The sequence below is a fragment of the Hesperophylax consimilis genome, chromosome 27 (genome assembly GCF_061612785.1).
Source record: "Hesperophylax consimilis isolate HC1 chromosome 27, BYU_Hcon_1.0, whole genome shotgun sequence".
Classification (NCBI taxonomy): Eukaryota; Metazoa; Arthropoda; class Insecta; order Trichoptera; family Limnephilidae; genus Hesperophylax; species Hesperophylax consimilis.
In genome coordinates, this window is record NC_142862.1 from 696,439 (window position 1) to 715,540 (window position 19,102).

The 19,102-nt window shown below is 35.3% G+C and overlaps 1 protein-coding gene across 1 annotated transcript in view; it reads right to left on the reverse strand.

The window, feature by feature from the left end:
- Nucleotides 1–2,133: 2,133 nt before the first annotated feature.
- Nucleotides 2,134–19,102, reverse strand: part of flz (transmembrane serine protease filzig) — a 66,514-nt gene continuing 49,545 nt past the window's right edge. Inside the window, exons 3-9 of the mRNA XM_089648247.1 lie at nucleotides 17,139–19,082; nucleotides 16,531–16,662; nucleotides 15,212–15,398; nucleotides 14,476–14,660; nucleotides 11,269–11,384; nucleotides 9,626–9,745; nucleotides 2,134–2,298 (exon numbers count right to left, since the gene is read on the reverse strand). Of these exons, the coding sequence (XP_089504373.1) occupies nucleotides 2,134–2,298; nucleotides 9,626–9,745; nucleotides 11,269–11,384; nucleotides 14,476–14,660; nucleotides 15,212–15,398; nucleotides 16,531–16,662; nucleotides 17,139–19,082 (2,849 nt within the window). The remainder of the gene's footprint in view (nucleotides 2,299–9,625; nucleotides 9,746–11,268; nucleotides 11,385–14,475; nucleotides 14,661–15,211; nucleotides 15,399–16,530; nucleotides 16,663–17,138; nucleotides 19,083–19,102) is intronic.

Consider the following 19,102-nt stretch of genomic DNA (forward strand, 5'->3'; position numbering starts at 1 on the left):
ACCGTGCTAGACCTCCAACTAAATTTCAAACATAATATTCATCTTAATTTCTCGTTATTATATTTTAATTTTATTAATTCATCTGTTAGAATTTTATTACTGGATTTATTACACCTTTTGTAATTTTTATTTTACAGTAAATAATTTTTGATTTGATTATTTTATTTTATTTTCCTGAATGAATGAATCAAATCCCTGAAGTGGAAATTGACCCACTTCCCGACATCCTGTAGAGCTAAAACTCGGCTGACAGACTCGTTGTCGATGACAATGCATTCTATCAAATTTTTCTTGTACACTTGCAGACATATACGCATTTCTCTGAAATTAGATGGCATTACAACAGTTAATATATGAAAGAATGTTAGTCATACCCAATAGTGAATTGTAATTTATAACACAAATTTAATTTGAAAGGTTGTGTCCTTAATATTCACGATAAGGTAGCTATTGTAAAAAAGTGTGTTCAAAATATTTATGTTATTTTACACATTTAACAACATACGATAACAGTAAATAAATACTTAATAATAATATCTAATTACTACATTCGTATCTGGCAGTCGATTGCTGGTTATTTAATAATCAATGCATAATTAATAAAAACAACTTATATAATAACATTATTGTGTATTTCAGCACGACTTATAAATACTAGTTGCTGTAATTGTAATTATACATACAGAATGTTCAAAAAATGTTTATAAACTTTTTTGATTTACCGATTGTAGATTTTTTTTACAAGAAAGGAAGAAAAACCATTGAAAGTTCATGTTTTTGTACAAGGGAGATTTTAACTAAAACATTGAACTGGTATAGTAGGCTTCTTTGCTATTAGATTTTATTTTTAGTAATTCTTATTATTTAACCTTGATCTATCAACATTTGATCCTTTGGCCGGTTAGAAGCCGACTGGACAATAGAAGTTTACTACCCTAACGTCGTGGGTTCAATTGATCTCCTAGCTAAGACTTCCATCATTACACAAGCCGCATTTACCGCTTAAATTGATGGTAGCAAGAGTTTCAAAATTTTTTCTAGTTTTCCTATTTGTCTGTTTCTAAAAAAATACTTATAAAGTATCCGATGTATCTAACTAGTATTTTTGAATGAAACTGGGGAGGATTAAAGGTATTTTCTTGAAGTGACCAAAATTTTCCAAAAATAGTTAATTAAATTAATTTTAATTGAAAAATGTTTTTTGATTTCACATTTGATTCATTTGATTTTTTAAATAATATATATCAACAACAGATGTCACTACCTATGTTAAGTGCTGTCTGCTATAGTAGACCTTTAAGTATAAATATTTATCGTTTTTTTGCACACATTATTAACAGGGCCGACCGGAGTACAGGTCTGGGCGCACGAACGCCAAATTACGAAGTCAGTGCTATCGCTAAGTATACTCCACTGATTAAAATAGTCTAATCATTCTGTTTATTTAATATTCTTGGAATAAAACAAAGCACAAATTAGGATTAACAACTAGTATCAACAACAATCGCCGCCATTTTCAACCTGCCGTTGCTCGATGGCACTGACAGATCACGTTACACTTAAAAATCCATCGCCTGTACTTTAGTCGGGCTTGTTATTGAACGAGTGACGTCATCATCAACTTACAGCGCCTCTGTTGGATTTGTCACAAACCACATTTATACACTTTCTGTCGATGATGGTGATTAAAAACAAGTTATAATTTTTTATTACAATTTCAACATCCAAAATTTCAATCCAAATATTTTTTGCACAAACCATTTCTCTTAACTAGACTTCTATTGAAAGGGATTAGGTAAGGTTGGAGTATTTCAAACGTTCATTACATTTGACGACCATCTTATCATCGATCAACGACGTTTAGAATTGTTATTATGTTCGACAGTTAAAACTTTGAAACAACCCAACCTAAGTAAGTGTCAGCTGTAAGTGGGTATAGAATTCAACCCGTCCGAATACTAGCCGATTGTCTTACCCACCAAGCTGTCAACTACCTCTCATACATTGATATAATCTTTTTGTTCAAAATTGTCACTAGTGTATACGAAATCTTCGCTTAAAACTGTAGTTGTCTGTAGAGAGCGTCTTATATTGTTATGAAAGGCACATTGTTTACCCTGTTACTTTACTTTACTAATTGACGCCTGTGATACTCTTGAGCCAGGGCTTGTAAAACGTGGTCCGCATGTAAACACCAGGCAGGTAAGGGGCGGCGCACTTAATCCCGTGCGATACTGTGCCGGCCAGTTCCCATCTTCCGTCGGCCCTCTGGAGCACCAGTGGACCACCGCTGTCTCCCTGTTGAAACAAAGCATGTATTAATTTAGGAAGATGTTAATTGTTGATCAATTTAGAGAATATTATATTTAATTATCAGTTTAGAGAACGTGACATTAATTATTATAGATCAATTAAGAAAATAAGATATTAATTGTAGATTAATTTAGGGAACGTGGTTTTAATTACAGTTCATGAATTTAGAGACTCAGATTTTTGACTAATTTAGAGAATACGATATTAATTGGGGATCAATCTAGATGACACAATATTAACTGTGATTCAATTCAGATTTAGAATTTAGAATGCATCAATTTGTTAATCTATTAAAAATATTCCAAATGAATTGTCATTAAATTTAGAATTAAAAAAATATTTGTTTATTTTAGAGTTTTCAAAGTTTAGTCTAGATCGTTTTGAAGATTTAAAAATGCATCAATTTCTAAAAATCAATAATTATTTAGATGATACTAAATTAATGGTAATGATTTCAGTTCAGATTAATGATGCTGTTGATACAATATTTATTTTAGACGAATTTAGGGGACATAGTTTTAATTTTTTATCATTTTATAGGACACAATATATGTGTAGATAAAAATGAAATGACATGAAATCAACAAATTGCATGTCCATCGATTCAGATGATATGAAATAAAATATTGTAAATAAATTCAGAAGGTACCAGGTGTAAGTGTATCAATTTAATGGTTAGACATAAGAAAGAAGACAAAATATTTATTGTAGATCAATTTAACTTTCCAGGCCATATTCTGTTAGAAGGTAGGAGTATTTCTGCTTTGCAATAAAATCCAAACAATTCGAATATTTCTGAACTTATCCGAAAACTAAAACCTGTTTTTGAAAGGTAGAAATAAATATATCATTTTTTGAATATTCAAATATTGAATGTTAAAAAATTAAAATGGCTCACTTTACGCTATTTGTAATTCAAATTAATAATATTTTTAAAAAAACGTAATATAAAGCGTGACGTTTTCTCTTTCTAAAATTGTTCATATTTTCACCATAACAGTAAAGAAGACAAAACGATTTCTGTGAGACAGAACAGGCACTTATTCGCATTTTAGTAAAATGCGAATGCATTATTACGAGGTCAAAACATGAGTTCATAAGAATTATAATACACTCTGCGTCACGCAAATCGCACATCTTCGAAAAATATTGAATATAATAATACAATATTGATATTGATTGAATGTACTTTTAACGACCTCCTATCAGACAATAGTTTCATTCCATTAAAGATACTAATTTTCTGAGTACGGGACGCATATAATCTTTACAGGTGCCGCAACCTGTGACATCTTCCTGGGCTATAAAAGGAGCAGCTGAAGTCAAACGTGGGTCATTCATAATTCTAACGTTGAAGAGGAGAAACGTGATTAATTAGCACTGGAAAACAACCCCATCAAATGGACACCACTGCTGACAAAACCGCTCAAGTGGTGGCACTACTGCAATCAGGAATGCGACAGAATGACGTTACTCGGCAACTTAATTTAAGCATTTTGCTGTTTGACGGATTTTCCAACGGTTCCATCCATGGTGGCATCATTTGGAGGCGTGAACTACGACGACATACGAAGACGCTGCACATCTGAGAGAGACGATCGCTTTATTGTCTGATTTTTGTGACGCCAGGTGTATTTTCGCATTTCGCACTGTTTATTATCAAGCCAAATTTAGGTGCATGAATACGTGTTCCGATATATTAGGAATTGACTAAAAGTTTCCCGGGAGACGGCCTACAATCCCGTTTTTAACCACTTAACAATAATTTGAAGAGATTTTGAATAATTTTCAATTCTCATTTTTCTCCGTGAGGACATAAATTTGTTTGCTGGCAAATATTAAACTTACAAGAGATGGTGTAAAAACTGTAATGGAAATAACTAGTTAATGCGAAGTGCGAAGAGTAACAATATATTAAACAACAAATTAATGACTGGCATTAAAACTTTAGATAAGCACGCTTCATTAATATTTCTAACTATCCGCTGTGACCTCTCCCTCTTTCTTATAAACGAGGCATGTTCCAGAAAGAGAGGTCAAAATGCCATAATATATTATAATTCCACTGAACAGAAAATCCCAAGAAGTGAGATCTACACCGATTTGAAGGAAAACTATGTCACAAGTTTACAAACGGTGTCCGAAAACTGGTAGTACCTACATGCGGGAAACTGATCTACATCCCATTTGGAGTCGATTTCGTGGTGTATAACTTTTTCACGTTTCGAAAAATGAGTTATTGATCAATTTAGATAACATGATTGACTTGTTGATCAATTTAAAGAATAAGATATTGATAATTGATCAATTTAGAGAATACATATAATAGTTGATCAATTTAGAGAACACGATTTTATTGTCGAACAATTTAAAGAATTCGAAATTAATAGTAGATTAATTTAGAGAACATGACTTCATTTTTGACCAATTTAAAGAATACCATATTCAGAGTTGATCAATTTATAGAACATAATATTATTTTTTTGTCAATTTATAAAATGAGATATTAATTGTGGATCAAATTTAAAAATACGTTATTAATTGTTGGTCAATTTTTAGTCAACTTCGTAACCTTAATTGATATTCTTACATACAATTTCGTACCCTCTAAAATGATCTACAATACTCTTATATCATTTGGATCAATAGACGCAGAATTTTTTGATTTCACATTCTCTAATCGATATTCGAGTAAAGTTCGAGTTTGAAGCTGGATTTTTTTAAGGTCTTATATTCGTAAACTAGGTCTTTTAAAATGTGTCGAAGGTATACCCGGCTCCAGTCCCAACTGCCCCCAACCGTCTGAAGCCAGTGACACTATGGCATCCCCAATTGAGGTATATTGTGAGGCTGAAGGTAGTGGGGAAAGGAAGGAGATGGGGAAGAAGAAGGTGGAGATGACTAGATCTGGTCATCAATCACGGCCAAATTCTGAATGGTGGTTTTATACCAGGGCGATACTTAGAGTACACGGATAAGCCCGCAATACACTTATATAACATAATCTCTTCAGTGCGTAACACCCATTCAAGATGGCGGCTAGCTGTGACGTCACAATCCAAACACCTGAGCCATATTGTAATTTACTGAGAATCAGAGGCGGGGAGAATTGCCATTATAATTTTGTTCTGTAGTTTTATAAAAGTCTCGTAAGCTGTTTGATCTCTGACCCACGTACAAGAGAAGCATTTTCAAGTGGGGCTTAAGAAAACTGTTTTTAGGGGTGTTTTTCGAATTTCCTTTGGGAATTTTGGTCTGACATGACGGAGTACGGTTTATTTTCTAGCAATTGTAGAGAAAACACCTTTATTTAGGTAGTATTTATGAGCTGATATTAAATGCAGTTATTTTTATTTATTAATTGTGTCCTTTGATTGTTTTGTTGTTAAATAATTCCATTGTGTCTTAGATCCAGAAAGTCCATTTTTAAATATGTACATATCTTTGATTGTTGATTTTGTTTTCTCGATTGAATGAATAAATGAAATTGAATCATAGAAGTGGAAATTAACCATCTCCCCGACATTCCAGATTGAGCTTAAACTCGACAGATAGACTTGTTGTCAGTAACAATGCATTCTATTGGACTATATGACTGATGGCAATCATATATTTACGCGCGGACTGTATAAGATATTATATATTTTTAAATTAGAGCAGTTGAAATGTACGAAATAAATCTTGGTTCTTTCTAATTGAGATTTGGCTTAAGTTTTAGCGTCGTTAGCGGTGTTCATATTGTATTTAATTAAGTCCCTGGGGAGCAAGGTTTCAAATTGTTTTTATTTACTATAATAATATAACAAATGTAAAACAGCAAATGAGATAGCGCAGCTGGGTCGGAAATTGAAAATAGACATATCATAAAATAACTCAAAGTCAATACAACAGAAGAGTATTTTCATAAAATTTTTGAACGGAAATGGGGCGAAGAATGTGTTCCAATCAACTGTTATTTGTGGCGGTCCATTCTACCTACCTTTCCATGTTATATGTGGCTGTCCATTATACCTGCCTACCCCTGTTATATGTGTCAATTCTATCTGCCCGCCTCTGTTATATGTGGCGTACCATTCTACCTGCCTACCCTGTTATATGTGGCTGTCCATTATACCTGCCTACCCCTGTTATATGTGTCAATTCTATCTGCCCGCCTCTGTTATATGTGGCGTACCATTCTACCTGCCTACCCTGTTATATGTGGATGTCCATTATACCTGCCTACCCCTGTTATATGTGTCAATTCTATCTGCCCGCCTCTGTTATATGTGGCGTACCATTCTACCTGCCTACCCTGTTATATGTGGCTGTCCATTCTAACTCCCTACCCCTGTTATATGTGTCAATTCTATCTGCCCGCCTCAGTTATATGTGGCGTACCATTCTACCTGCCTATCCTGTTATATGTGGATGTCCATTATACCTGCCTACCCCTGTTATATGTGTCAATTCTATCTGCCCGCCTCTGTTATATGTGGCGTACCATTCTACCTGCCTACCCCTGTTATTTGCTGTCGTCTATTCTACCTGCCTACCCCTGTTATTTGCTGTCGTCTATTCTACCTGTCTACCCCTGTTATTTGCTGTCGTCTATTCTACCTGCCTACCCCTGTTATTTGCTGTCGTCTATTCTACCTGCCTACCCCTGTTATTTGCTGTCTTCTATTCTACCTGCCTACCCCTGTTATTTGCTGTCGTCTATTCTACCTGCCTACCCCTGTTATTTGCTGTCGTCTATTCTACCTGCCTACCCCTGTTATTTGCTGTCGTCTATTCTACCTGCCTACCCCTGTTATTAGCTGTCGTCTATTCTACCTGCCTACCCCTGTTATTTGCTGTCGTCTATTCTACCTGCCTACCCCTGCGGTTGCCGAGAAATTACGTTACATAAAATTATTTTATTTAACCTCTCTACGCCCCTAGATTCGCCTCTCTTCGCCTACGGAACGATCTGACGGTAACTTCCGCCGCAAACTTATTATTAGAAAACAAAGAAGAGTCTGCCCGAGCTGGCAGCTGGCAGCTGGCAGCTGGCTTCGTTTAGCGCTTCTTGCGGAAGCTCTGTGTAATAGAGAACCTGTAATAATAATTCTGAAACCGGAACCGGAAGTAACAAAGGAAGCAGAACGAAGGGAATTATGAATTTTTCATGAGAGAAATTCGCTATGTATTATTTAGTAATTATAGATACATTGTTTACTAAGTGTAGATTATTAGTTGACGACCTCCGTGGTTGTGGGATGAGGTCCTCTTCTACGAATCTATAGGTCACGGGTTCAAACCCAGGTGTACACCAGTAAATTGAAAGTATTTAAATTGTATTTTTTCACATTTAATTCATAAACCCTAATACATAGTATACTTGCGGCACGTTTCAGAGTCGACGATACTCTCAGTATCGTCCTGGTGTGAGATCACCATTCAGATTTGAACCCTTGCTTGAAATGATTTTATCCGTGTTTGGTGACCAGATCTGAATAGCCAGGTACCTACTTCCCTGCCTTCCTCTCCCACCTCCTTCCCCTATTTTTTATTTAGGGTATTTTCATTAACTATGAACATCATAATGTGTGGAAGATTTAAAGTTTATTATATCCAAAAAAATATGTCAATATAATATTTTCATTAATAATTTCATAAACGATCCAAAACCGCACATTTCGATACGGTTTAAACTGACTACAACGTTATTATGACAAAGAAAACGCCAATGTCTCGGCGTGACGTCAACGCCGCCGAATTCATGAATAAAAAACTATATTTAATTTTTGCAGAAAATCTTAAATGGCACATTTTAAATCGTCAAAGAAAATTAACGTCTCCTTTATATAAAATACCTTAATAAATACCTTATCGTGATTTTTTATCGAGAATAAAAAAAATGCAGTGAAAATTCCCTGTTAGGGGCGCCATGGTCTCAATGGCGAAAAAAAAAATATTACTTTCAAATATCATTTATTTACCTGGAAACTGTAAATACGAGTACCTACAGAAATAAAATAATAAATAAATATTACGTGTAGAGCACAAAATAAGAAACTGCGCCTGTCATTGTTGAAGTAGGCAATACGCATAGCAAGTGAGCTATGAAGTTTGCTGCACGCGGTGTTTTTTCATTCAGACGCATATGTTGATGCGAAAAAAGTCACCCCGAGTGCGCTCAATAGTAAACGGCCAGTGATAGGGTTTCTGATAAAATAATGCAAGAGGTTGTTTATATATTCAGTAAATGGATGTCGTAGATGAATAGTCATAGATAAAAGAAACAAGAGAGATGGGCCGAGAAATATTTATTAGTATTGCAACGCGCGTCACTAACATCGTTCACCCATAATATTGCAAATCGCATCTACGCATAACGGTACCCCGCCTTTGTTTCTACTTACAGGCTTTGATAGGTTGCTATTCGGTCACCGGATAAAACAGAGTGGTTACGAAAAAGAACACGACAGCAAAATAAGTCAGGTTAGGTTAGAGTAGTTTAGGCGTTTGCTTTTTAAATTCTACATCTATTTGAATTTCAATTTCGTTTTCGTGAAAGAATTAATGTAAATCTTGAAAGTGGAAATTAACACACTTCTTGACATCTGATCGAGCTCAACTCGGTAGATAGATTAGTTCTCGATGACAATGCATACTGTCGACTTTTGTTAGCAGTCACGCATACACACGTGGACATAACGTATTTCTCTGAAATTGGATGACATTACAGAAGTTAATAAACGAAATATTCGGACCTACGAGATTCAGCACTTGACGATTCAATCCTCAAACAAACCAAAGAGATGTCGCAAATAGAAAGTAGATTTATTATGGTAAAAAAAACTTTAACTGTGTTTTGTTTAACCATGGAACCCTCTGAAACCGTTAGCACTTCGTTTGAATTGGTAGAGATTGACAAACTAAAAAATACGCTTGGCCTTCGTATATTGCGTAACTTAGCCAAGGTTCTTTGAATGTTTGAATTGGTAGAGTTTGACAAACTATAGAATACGCTTGGCCCTTCACGTATTGTGCAACTTTGCCGATGTTCTTTGAATGTTTGAATTGGTAGAGTTTGACAAACTATAGAATACGCTTGGCCCTTCACGTATTGTGCAACTTTGCCGATGTTCTTTGAATGTTTGAATTGGTAGAGTTTGACAAACTATAGAATACGCTTGGCCCTTCACGTATTGTGCAACTTTGCCGATGTTCTTTGAATGTTTTGAATGTTGAGGGAATCCAGAGTAGCGAATATGCTATCGAATAGCGTTTCTGCGCACAAACCGTTGCGCATTCGCTTGTTTGCCAGACTCTTGATATGAATTACCTCGCAGGAGTCCTTCTGTCCATTGGCGTACCCGGCGCACAGGAAGCTGTGGAGGATGATCTTCGAGTGGCCAGCCGTCTGAAACATCTCCTGGCAGACACTGTTCTCTATCACTGGTACCTGCAACATGACCAAATTTTATGTTATGTACAATGATTCATATTAATTAAATTGCTGGGTACAGCATTTTTTCGATATTGCCTACTAGCCTAGCCTGAAGAAAGTTTGAAAAAATAAATGTTTTTTTTTCAAATAGTATATACAAAAATATCTTGGCGTTTCTTTGGACAAATCATATAATTCCTTGTTTGAAATTTCTAAAAAAGATAACATAAATTATATGATGTTAAATAAGTGGTTAGATTTTCAAGTACCTACTTACAAATCTTATGATTTCACAGGAAATTTTCGTTTTGATTTATTATATAAGTAACTGAAAATTAGGAACTATTCACAGAACTACTAGTAATATATTTATTTTAAGTTAAATTAATAAACTTTAGTAGGTATATCCTACCTTATTAGCCACATCTGCAATAAAAACATAACAAAGGGTAGTTTACTAACTTGGCTGAAGGCTAGCGGACCTCTGTTCACAGCAAAGAAATCATTTTCAAAGGGAAATAAAAAACACGTAATAGGAAGTTATAGTAATGTGATATAAAATAATAGTAATGCTATATAAAATATGATAAAATTAATGACAAAATATAAAATTAAAAAAATGATATACATGACAAAATTAAAAAAATAACTTATATCATTGATGTCGCTATTCCAAATTCCTGTAATATTCAAAAATCTGTTAGTGAAAAAATAAGAAAATACACAGATTTAGGAAATGAAATAAAAAGAATTTGGCATTCTCAGACTATAAAAATATTACCATTCGTTATTTCGGCTACTGGCATTATACCTAGCTCTCTAATTAAAAATTTAGGCGTATTAGATCTATCAAAAAAATTATATAAAGATGCAAAAGTCGGTCATTTTGAATACATGTAGGATAACAAAAGATTTTTTAAATATTTATGTTGAGGGATCAGTAGGATTTATAGGCCCTGTTAGAAGTTCTACCGAGCCGAACCCTCTGATATGAAAATATCTGGAGTCGGTGAATTATTTTCCCATTTGATCTCTGGTGAGTTGACGTGTTGTTCTTGTATTGTTTTGTATTTATTTTGCTTATATAATGCACTTACATAATGTTGATTGACTAGATGATCATTTGTGGAAAAGTGAGTGGAAGGGTTAAGTTTTTCCTTTGGGGAAGATTTAACCCGGACAACTAAATCGGAAGTTAAAAAAAAAGTAATTGTTTGTTCCTCTGTACCAAATCTGGGAAATTCGACCCATTCACGGAGGAACATAGTTGCCCTTGGGGCCCTTTTTGGAGATGCTGTGTGGAGGTTTTTTAAGTAAATAAAGTAGATGAAGTTCTAGGCAGTTTGTACCATAAAAAACTGATGAAATTATTCCACCTGATGTAAACATTTCGCTGGCACCGCAAGACCTCGGTAACCGAAACAATTGAACTGTTATGGCACTCCATTGTGGTTGGTTCTGGCACACACAGGTCTGATATGTAGAGATTTGTACAAAATGCATTGAAATACTATTAATTGTTAATATTCTATACTTACATGAACTTCCTGCAATACCGAAGGAACCCCTCCTCCGTACTTCAGCCTGCCCCAACCCGTGACCGTTGCCATCCTCCCAGTGAAGTCCGCCTCGTTAGAGGGCATGCAGATGGGTACTGGAACAACAAAAATATATTTCATTTGGGCCCTTTTGAAAACATGTTTTTTTTCAACTTTAACCAGCAGTTCCTGCTTCCTAAACAAAACTGTCATGCCATGTTTTTCACTTAAAAACTTTTAAAAATATCTAACTTGTTGCCACTGGATATCTACAACGTAACGAATCACGTGGTACGCACTCTGTTTCGCACCAGCAGTACTTTTCTAAAGAGATAGAGCACATATCACGTGATGCATTAGGTTGAAACCAGTGGCGACACGTAGTAGAATTTTTTTATTGAATAAATGTCACTGGACAGTAAAATTATATCTTAGTATAATTTATACTGCAAATAAGCTTAGGAATCATTGGTTAAAGTCTCTGATATACCTGTATATATCAATAGAGCCAGCTGTCAATTAACTGTTAAGTTAGGTAACTGAAAAAGAGTTTTTTTATATGAATTTAATTATTTAATCAAACAACATGGGGTTCAATCAAAATCATAAATCTAATTAATAAATTCGTTTAAACTAAGTAGCGACATAGGTTAATTTAACCGTCTATTTAATGTATAAAAAATCGTAAATATAGTAACGTCGTAAATTCAAAACAGGTATTTAATTAAATTATAAAAAAACTCAAACACGACGCGTGAACTAGACGAGTGTGAGCAAGTATTAAACAATAGTTGACCATTAAATACAAGGCCCCGAAATATTATTACGGTCCCAATTAATTTCGTTTGCCTGACTGCAATTTTTTTTGTCGAGGACTATAGAAATAAATTTTCAGGCTAGCTTTTGAGGTCCCAGCACATTCACATAGGATTGGGAAACCGGAACGTCCCTAAATGAAGGTTCCGTTAATGCTCTTGGGCGGGAGGAAACCGTTGAAGGCTTACTGAGTGTCTGCAACCCTGGGGATGTGGTGGGAAATTACAATGTTTTAATAATTTATTTAATCATAAGTTTATGAAATAACCCAAAATCGCATTAAAATGTGTTGTACTCCGGATAGGAATCCGTGGCCTCTGTGCACGAATCAAAGAACCGGGATTAGTGTAAATTGTTCAAGCGCTTATCTTTCCGAAAAGATGAGTTTTTTGATTTGTGATATGAGATATATAATCGAAATCATGTTTCAGTTAATAATTTCTATTCTAATGACCAATTCACTATTGTATAAGTATAATTCAATATATATTTACTATTATTTGTGTAATTTTTCGTCAGTTTTATTCCAAACATTGTCATGTTGTGAACATAGTAGCATGTTGTGAAAAAAAACGAGGTTATTTCGAATACATTATTTTTTTAATTGACTTATCGCGTCAATTTTATAAAACTTCCATGAAAGTGATGGTTCTTAAAAACATCAGTTTTTTTTGGTTACTGTGTGTGAATTATTATTATAATTTTGAATTATATAAATGAGAAAAGAGTGAAATGACAGCTTGCAAACTCCTTAAATAAAAGAACCGTGTTTTGAAATTGTAATTTTCTCTTTTTCGAGTTTTCCGGCGTTTTAATAAATGAATAAATATACATAAAATTTAAAATACCTTAAAAAATTCCTACATTCGATGAGAAATTATTATTATTTCAAGTTTACACAACAGATAAACAACCCTTTCGGCTGTATAAGCAATGTAGTACATATCTTTCCATGAACTATATTAGTAATGTTTTCGCATACAAGGTGGCTTATAAATTGAAAAAAAAAATTATTAAGGCTGTTAATGTCCACAATAGTGTAATATATTTTTTGCTTATTTTTTATTGCGTTAACTTTAAGAAATAAGATGTACATTACTTATTTTTTATTGGGTTAACTTTAAGAAATATGATAAACCTCTGAACCAGAGTAGACGCTTTGTAATTTATGCTTTAATTGTATATTTAAAAATATAATAATAATTTCAATTTGTCCACAAACTTAAAGCGTTAAAAAGGTAATCGTTATTTTTTATACGCATATTTGTAAATATCCAACGCGTTATCAAATGTAAATTACCGAAGTAGCTTCGTAAATACCAGACGTGTCGGACACGACAGTTATTTATTAGACTTTGCATGATTGCAAATTTTATATTTCAGGTACTTTAGGAGAATATTGAATCGTTTATAAAATTTGATTATTTTCGTCACGAGACATCAGAACTATACAGGGTGTATCGGCACGTACCCGACAAACTTTAACCAGCTTTTCCTAAGCACATTTGGAGTAAAAAATGTAATGGGCACTTTGCTGTCCGGTAACATTTTTTTTCAATTAAAAACAAAAAATTATAATAAAATCCACACTCCGTCACTGTCATTGGCATTGTTTCTCGTGTTCAACAGCTGTTATTAGCGAGTGTGTCAAAGAGCGTCTTCGCTCTTTCATGCACACTAAATAATAATAGTTAAAAATGAGACGAATGGTGCCATGCCATTTCGTTGTGATTTTAAAAGCGCGCCAATGTAGTTACGTACGTATATTATTCAACGAAACTCGAATAAAATATTGCCAGATGGGTTTTCAAACTGTGACAAAGGATAAAACAGTGGTGACATGTGGTGAAAATTTGAATGATATTTTTTTTATTAAAAAAAAGTGTTACCGGACAGCAAAGTGCCCATAACATTTTTTACTCCAAATGTGCTAAGGAAAAGCTGGTTGAAGTTTGTTGGGTACGTGCCGATACACCCTGTATTTACGAAAAGTATTTTTTATAAATTAAATAGACGGTTAAATTGACATATTTCGCTTAGTTTAAATGAATTTCTTAATTAGATTTGTGATTTTGATTGAACCCTATGATATTTGATTAAATTCATATAAAAAACTCTTTTCAGTTTCCTAACTTGGCAGTTAATTTACAGCTGGCTCTAGTGATATATACAGGGTGTATCAAGACGTATCTGACAGACTTTAATCAATTATTCCTAATCTTATTTGTAGTAAAAAAATGTACTAGTACTCGAGCGCTGCCGAAGATCCCGAATGGACAACATGAATATGCATCCAGTACACCACTACACAACAAAGAATTTATTTAATGATTTACCTTTATCTATGGCAAATATTTGAATATTCATGGAACATTTGTAATGTTTTCTTACCTATATGAGAATCAAAAATCACAGGGCTCTCCAGTTCCAGTAAGGCTAGATCGTTTTCAAAGGTCGCGGCATCATAGTTCCTGTGGACTATGACCCTGCGTACGTTCTTGGTGATGGCCCTCTTAGTCTCCAGGTCTCCCGAGATGTCGTACTCGCCCATCACGGCCACCAGAGAGGCCAGGAATCTGGACACACGAGTCATTAGAATGAATGTATTGTAAGTAAAGGTTTTTTGATCGTATGATTGATATCTTGAATGACGAAATTTAGAATGCCAAAATCACGAATGCCGAAATCCTGAATACCGAAATTCCGAATGCTGAAATTACGAATGCTGAAATGCCGAATACCGAAATCCATGTCATTCATTTCACATTACAAATATAAAAGTTTATTTTTTCCTGGTATAATCTTTCGGAAATCGTTCATGATTTCGGCTTTCGGGATTATTGTCCGACATCGTGAGGGAATCGTTGGACGCACCACCCAAACAACGTTTCTGAGATTCTTATTTGGACTAACTTATTCTTGGAGCACGAAAAATAAGCACAATACCTAAAAGTCACATTACCGCTCTTCTAGACACAAGCGCCAGCTTCTATAGAAGAGAAACATTAAACAAATCAAAAGCAGTGAAAACTAATTTTATGAATTATTTTTGCTAACATTAATGAACATGTGAATTGATTATTTATTTCATAAAGAAAAAAATTACTTGGAAAGCGTTGATACTCACCCAGGTTGACAATGCGCAGCTGTGGTGACATATTTGCTTGTGATGAGCACTCCGCCACACTTGTTCTTGGTGAAAAGGCCCAACCACGTGGACTCACGCACCAATACCTGCCACGGCCACTCACCGAAGACAGCTCCCTTACCGCCCACTATGCGCCCGGACTTAATCATCGGCCGGACTCCGCATACTAAAGACGGAAGAAACATATTAGCATATCTAAGAAAGATCACAAATCAAGAATAACACATCCAATGAATGTCTATAAAACAGTCTTCTTTAGTACGATGGGTGTCTAAAGAGAACACCCGAGTCTCTATTATTAGAACGAGCCTCACCCTGTTAAATTCATTAATCGTCGAGCAAACACAAACCAGAAAATATGACCTAATATTCCGGATACTGAGCGCTGATGAAGACTGGTCACAGCGTATTGCATATTACATTCATTAAGATCCGAGGACAAGTATGGTGGGTCCTGATGAAGCCTCAGCCTCGGTGTAGGTATATCTTCTTAAGTATCGTAAATAACAAGATGCATAAAACTGAATATGTATGACGTAAGGATGAAATATAGATGACATCAAAGCAGCTTTTCTGCATTATGTGCTGCAAGTTTTCATCTTTATGAAGGAAATCATCGCACGAGACAAGATGAACTAGGAGAAGAGAGCAAAAGTTCAGGGTAGGTGGAGCCATTACCCAAGGATTAAATTGTAGATGTATGCATTTAACTTCTTGAAGACGGGACTTAAACTATCAACGAGGTCATCAAATGGAGTGTACACTGCATAACGTAACCTAATAGTATCACATATTTAATATCTATTCGAGCGCAAAACCATTGCAGGATTTCCAAGTTTATGTTAGAATACCTAATGATTATATGATAACAATAATCGTGACAATTTGGGTGCATCAGTTGAAGACCTAGAGGCAGATAAAGGAAGATGTGGACTGACTGCGTGGTAGTAGATTGGAGAAATATGGGAGGGCCTGAGGACTGAAGAAAAATGGCCAGGGACCAAAGCCAGTGTAGAATATTTGTGGTGGAGGCCAAATTCCGACCAGGGCGCCATTATGATATTGATGTTGATATGCTGGAGCAAAGGAAAGGTGTTTGTGAGGTGTGGAAAATGTGTGGTGAGGGCTTACCTATTGTTAAAAATACCACATCAACCACGTTCCGAGAGTTATTGTTTAAATTGAAAATTCCACGCGGTTGTCGACTAGCATGTTCACATCTCTCGGAATGTAATTCCCTAAGCCAATCGATATGAACATATTTTACTGAAATTCCAAATAATTAAATTCATTCTTACGGTGTTTAAAATCTCCGTTGGGTGTCTCTGTAGTGAACGATTCTTCTACAATAGGCGCTTCTGTGGTAATTATTGTCGTAGTAGGAGCAGGAGTTGTCTTGGATTTGGTCGGTTTAGGCTTTTTGGTTGTTGCACTTGTTGTACTCAGCTGAAAATACATTCAAACACAACGTGAACAAAATTTAGCAGTAACTTCGTTAATAAATAATGTCTCGTTTGTTAATAAGTAATATGAGTAAGAAAAAATAGAACGACGAAAACAAGTAATTGGGTAAATTTTGATTCTAAGAGTACGACTACACAAATCTTGTAAAATTTTTCGGCTGATCTAATGTGATGCGGTCCAGATGCTGACAACCAAGGTGTTTGATCCCACTGATTTTTGTCAATATATTAATATTTAATTTTTTGAAATAACTTAGTGAGTAAAACCTCAAATTTTAATATTTAATTATTGAAGACAATATTAGCGATTCCTAAACGAAAATCTGAAACAGAAATATCAGAAAAAGGTACGGTCACATCTAGGACACGAGCCCAGGACCCTTGCCTTGCCGCGTATTATTGTCTTCAATAATTAAATATATTAACAGTTTAACTTACTCTTATGGGTGGTTTCTTTGTGGTAGCTGCTTGGGTAACGACAGTAGCCGGTTTCTTCGTCGTGACTCTTGCTGGCTTCTTCGTTGTTGTTGTTGTTAGCGTTGTAGTGGACACAGTCGTTGTTGCTATTCTAGTTGGCTTTTTGGTTGGCTTTTTAGTTGCTGGCTTTTTTGTTGTTGGCGTTTTATTATTTTGGTTTGTAATAGTAGCGTTGGGTGTTTTATCGAGGATGACAATATCGTGCAGCTCTTGGAATGTTCCCTGTAAACTGCCAACTATTTTATTGACAAAAAGACTCATTTTCTCGTTCAATTCATCGTCTTCTTGAAGCATTAGTGCTGGAGTTGTGAATTCCACTTCTTGCAAGATTGGGTCAATGAAACCAGTCGTATTGGATCCAGTAAATATACCTGGGACTGTACCAGTAGAGTTTAAATTTGGATTTCTAACCGGTGGGAAATTGATCAAATCATCAGAAGATGTTTGTACGTAAATTGGAGAAGTTGTTGGATTCGTCAAGGGTGTAGATGTTGTTGTAGATTTCTTTTTAGAAGGCTTTTTCGTGGGTCTTCCTGGTTTTGAATTACCGGTTGAATAACTTGGTTTTGGTGTTATCAAGATAGTTGAATCAATAGTCTTTTCGGTAGTAGTTTTTTGTTTGGGTAAATCATTGCTGACAACACCGGCTACTTCTTCTTCAACTTTTTCATCATCTCCGAGTTTATCTGCTTCAATTTTGTCAATTTGTCCGATTTCAACTGCTTCGACTTTTTCGACTTCTCCGATTTTGTCTGCTTCATTTTTTTCTGAATCTACTTTTTCCGCTTCTTCTTTTTCGTTTTCTTCTTTGTCTTTTTCGTCTTTTTTATCTGCATCGTCTTCTTTTTCGACTTCATTGGTATCTTCATTTTCAGACTGAACTTGCGGCCGCTTATCATTTTCTGGACGACCCCCAATATTTTGATCATGGGTGTCTCCAAAGTTGATGACATTAGTTGATGTTACTATATTATTGATTGTAATACCGTGTGCTGGCTTCTTTGGACGCTGAGTTGTTATCTCTGGTTTCGTAGTGGCTGGCTTTTTAATAACTGGTTCTGTTTCAGAAATTCTGTTCACTAGTATTGGCAGAGGTTCTTCTTCAGTTACTGGTTTAACTGGTGATTTAATAAAGAATTTGTTAGGATCTGGCGTGTGGTCATACTGTGAATTCAGATCACTCAGAACTATTACTGTTGGAGTGACGCTGCCGAAGTTATCAAGGTTGCCGCTGGTAGCTTCATGAATTGGAACTACGTTGTGAATGTTAGATTCTGGTCGTTTTGTAGGAACTGGACTATAAACGTAACTAGTCGAGGGAGGTTTACGATCTACGGTCGTCGATGGCGAACCCCAGTATTCATCGTAAGATAGAGTTGAAGAAACTACGTTATTGGTTATGTCTTCAGGATGTTTTGTTACATTACGGAGGACTGGCTTTCTCGTGAAGTAACCGTTTGAGGAACCATACTTAATGGGATATGCATCTGATCCGAAACTGGGAAGTTTTGTTAGGTTGTTTGAATTTGGTTTAGAAGTGGTCGGTTTTTTAGCCGATGAAGTTATAAAGTGACCGCCGGTAGGGTACTTGAACGTTGTCGTTTCATAAGAAGGATCAAAGTAGGTTGGATAACTGCTCGAGTATTTTGATGGATAGGATGTGTGCGGCATCTCTGTTGTCACATGTTTGTTTGAATTTTGATTCATAGAGAAGGATCCGTTAAGCATTGTGATTATGGATTCTACAGAAGCTAATTCTTGTTTTACTTCTGCGCTGGTCACAGAGTTTTTCAACGGATTTTGAGGTCTGGTAACAGTCTGTACTAAAACAAAGTTTTCTTTGGCAGGTATTTTGGTAGGCTTCGGTCTGAAACCAGGTTTCTGGTACGTTGGTTTTTCTGTGATATGCTCTTGGGGCTTTGTGGAGAAT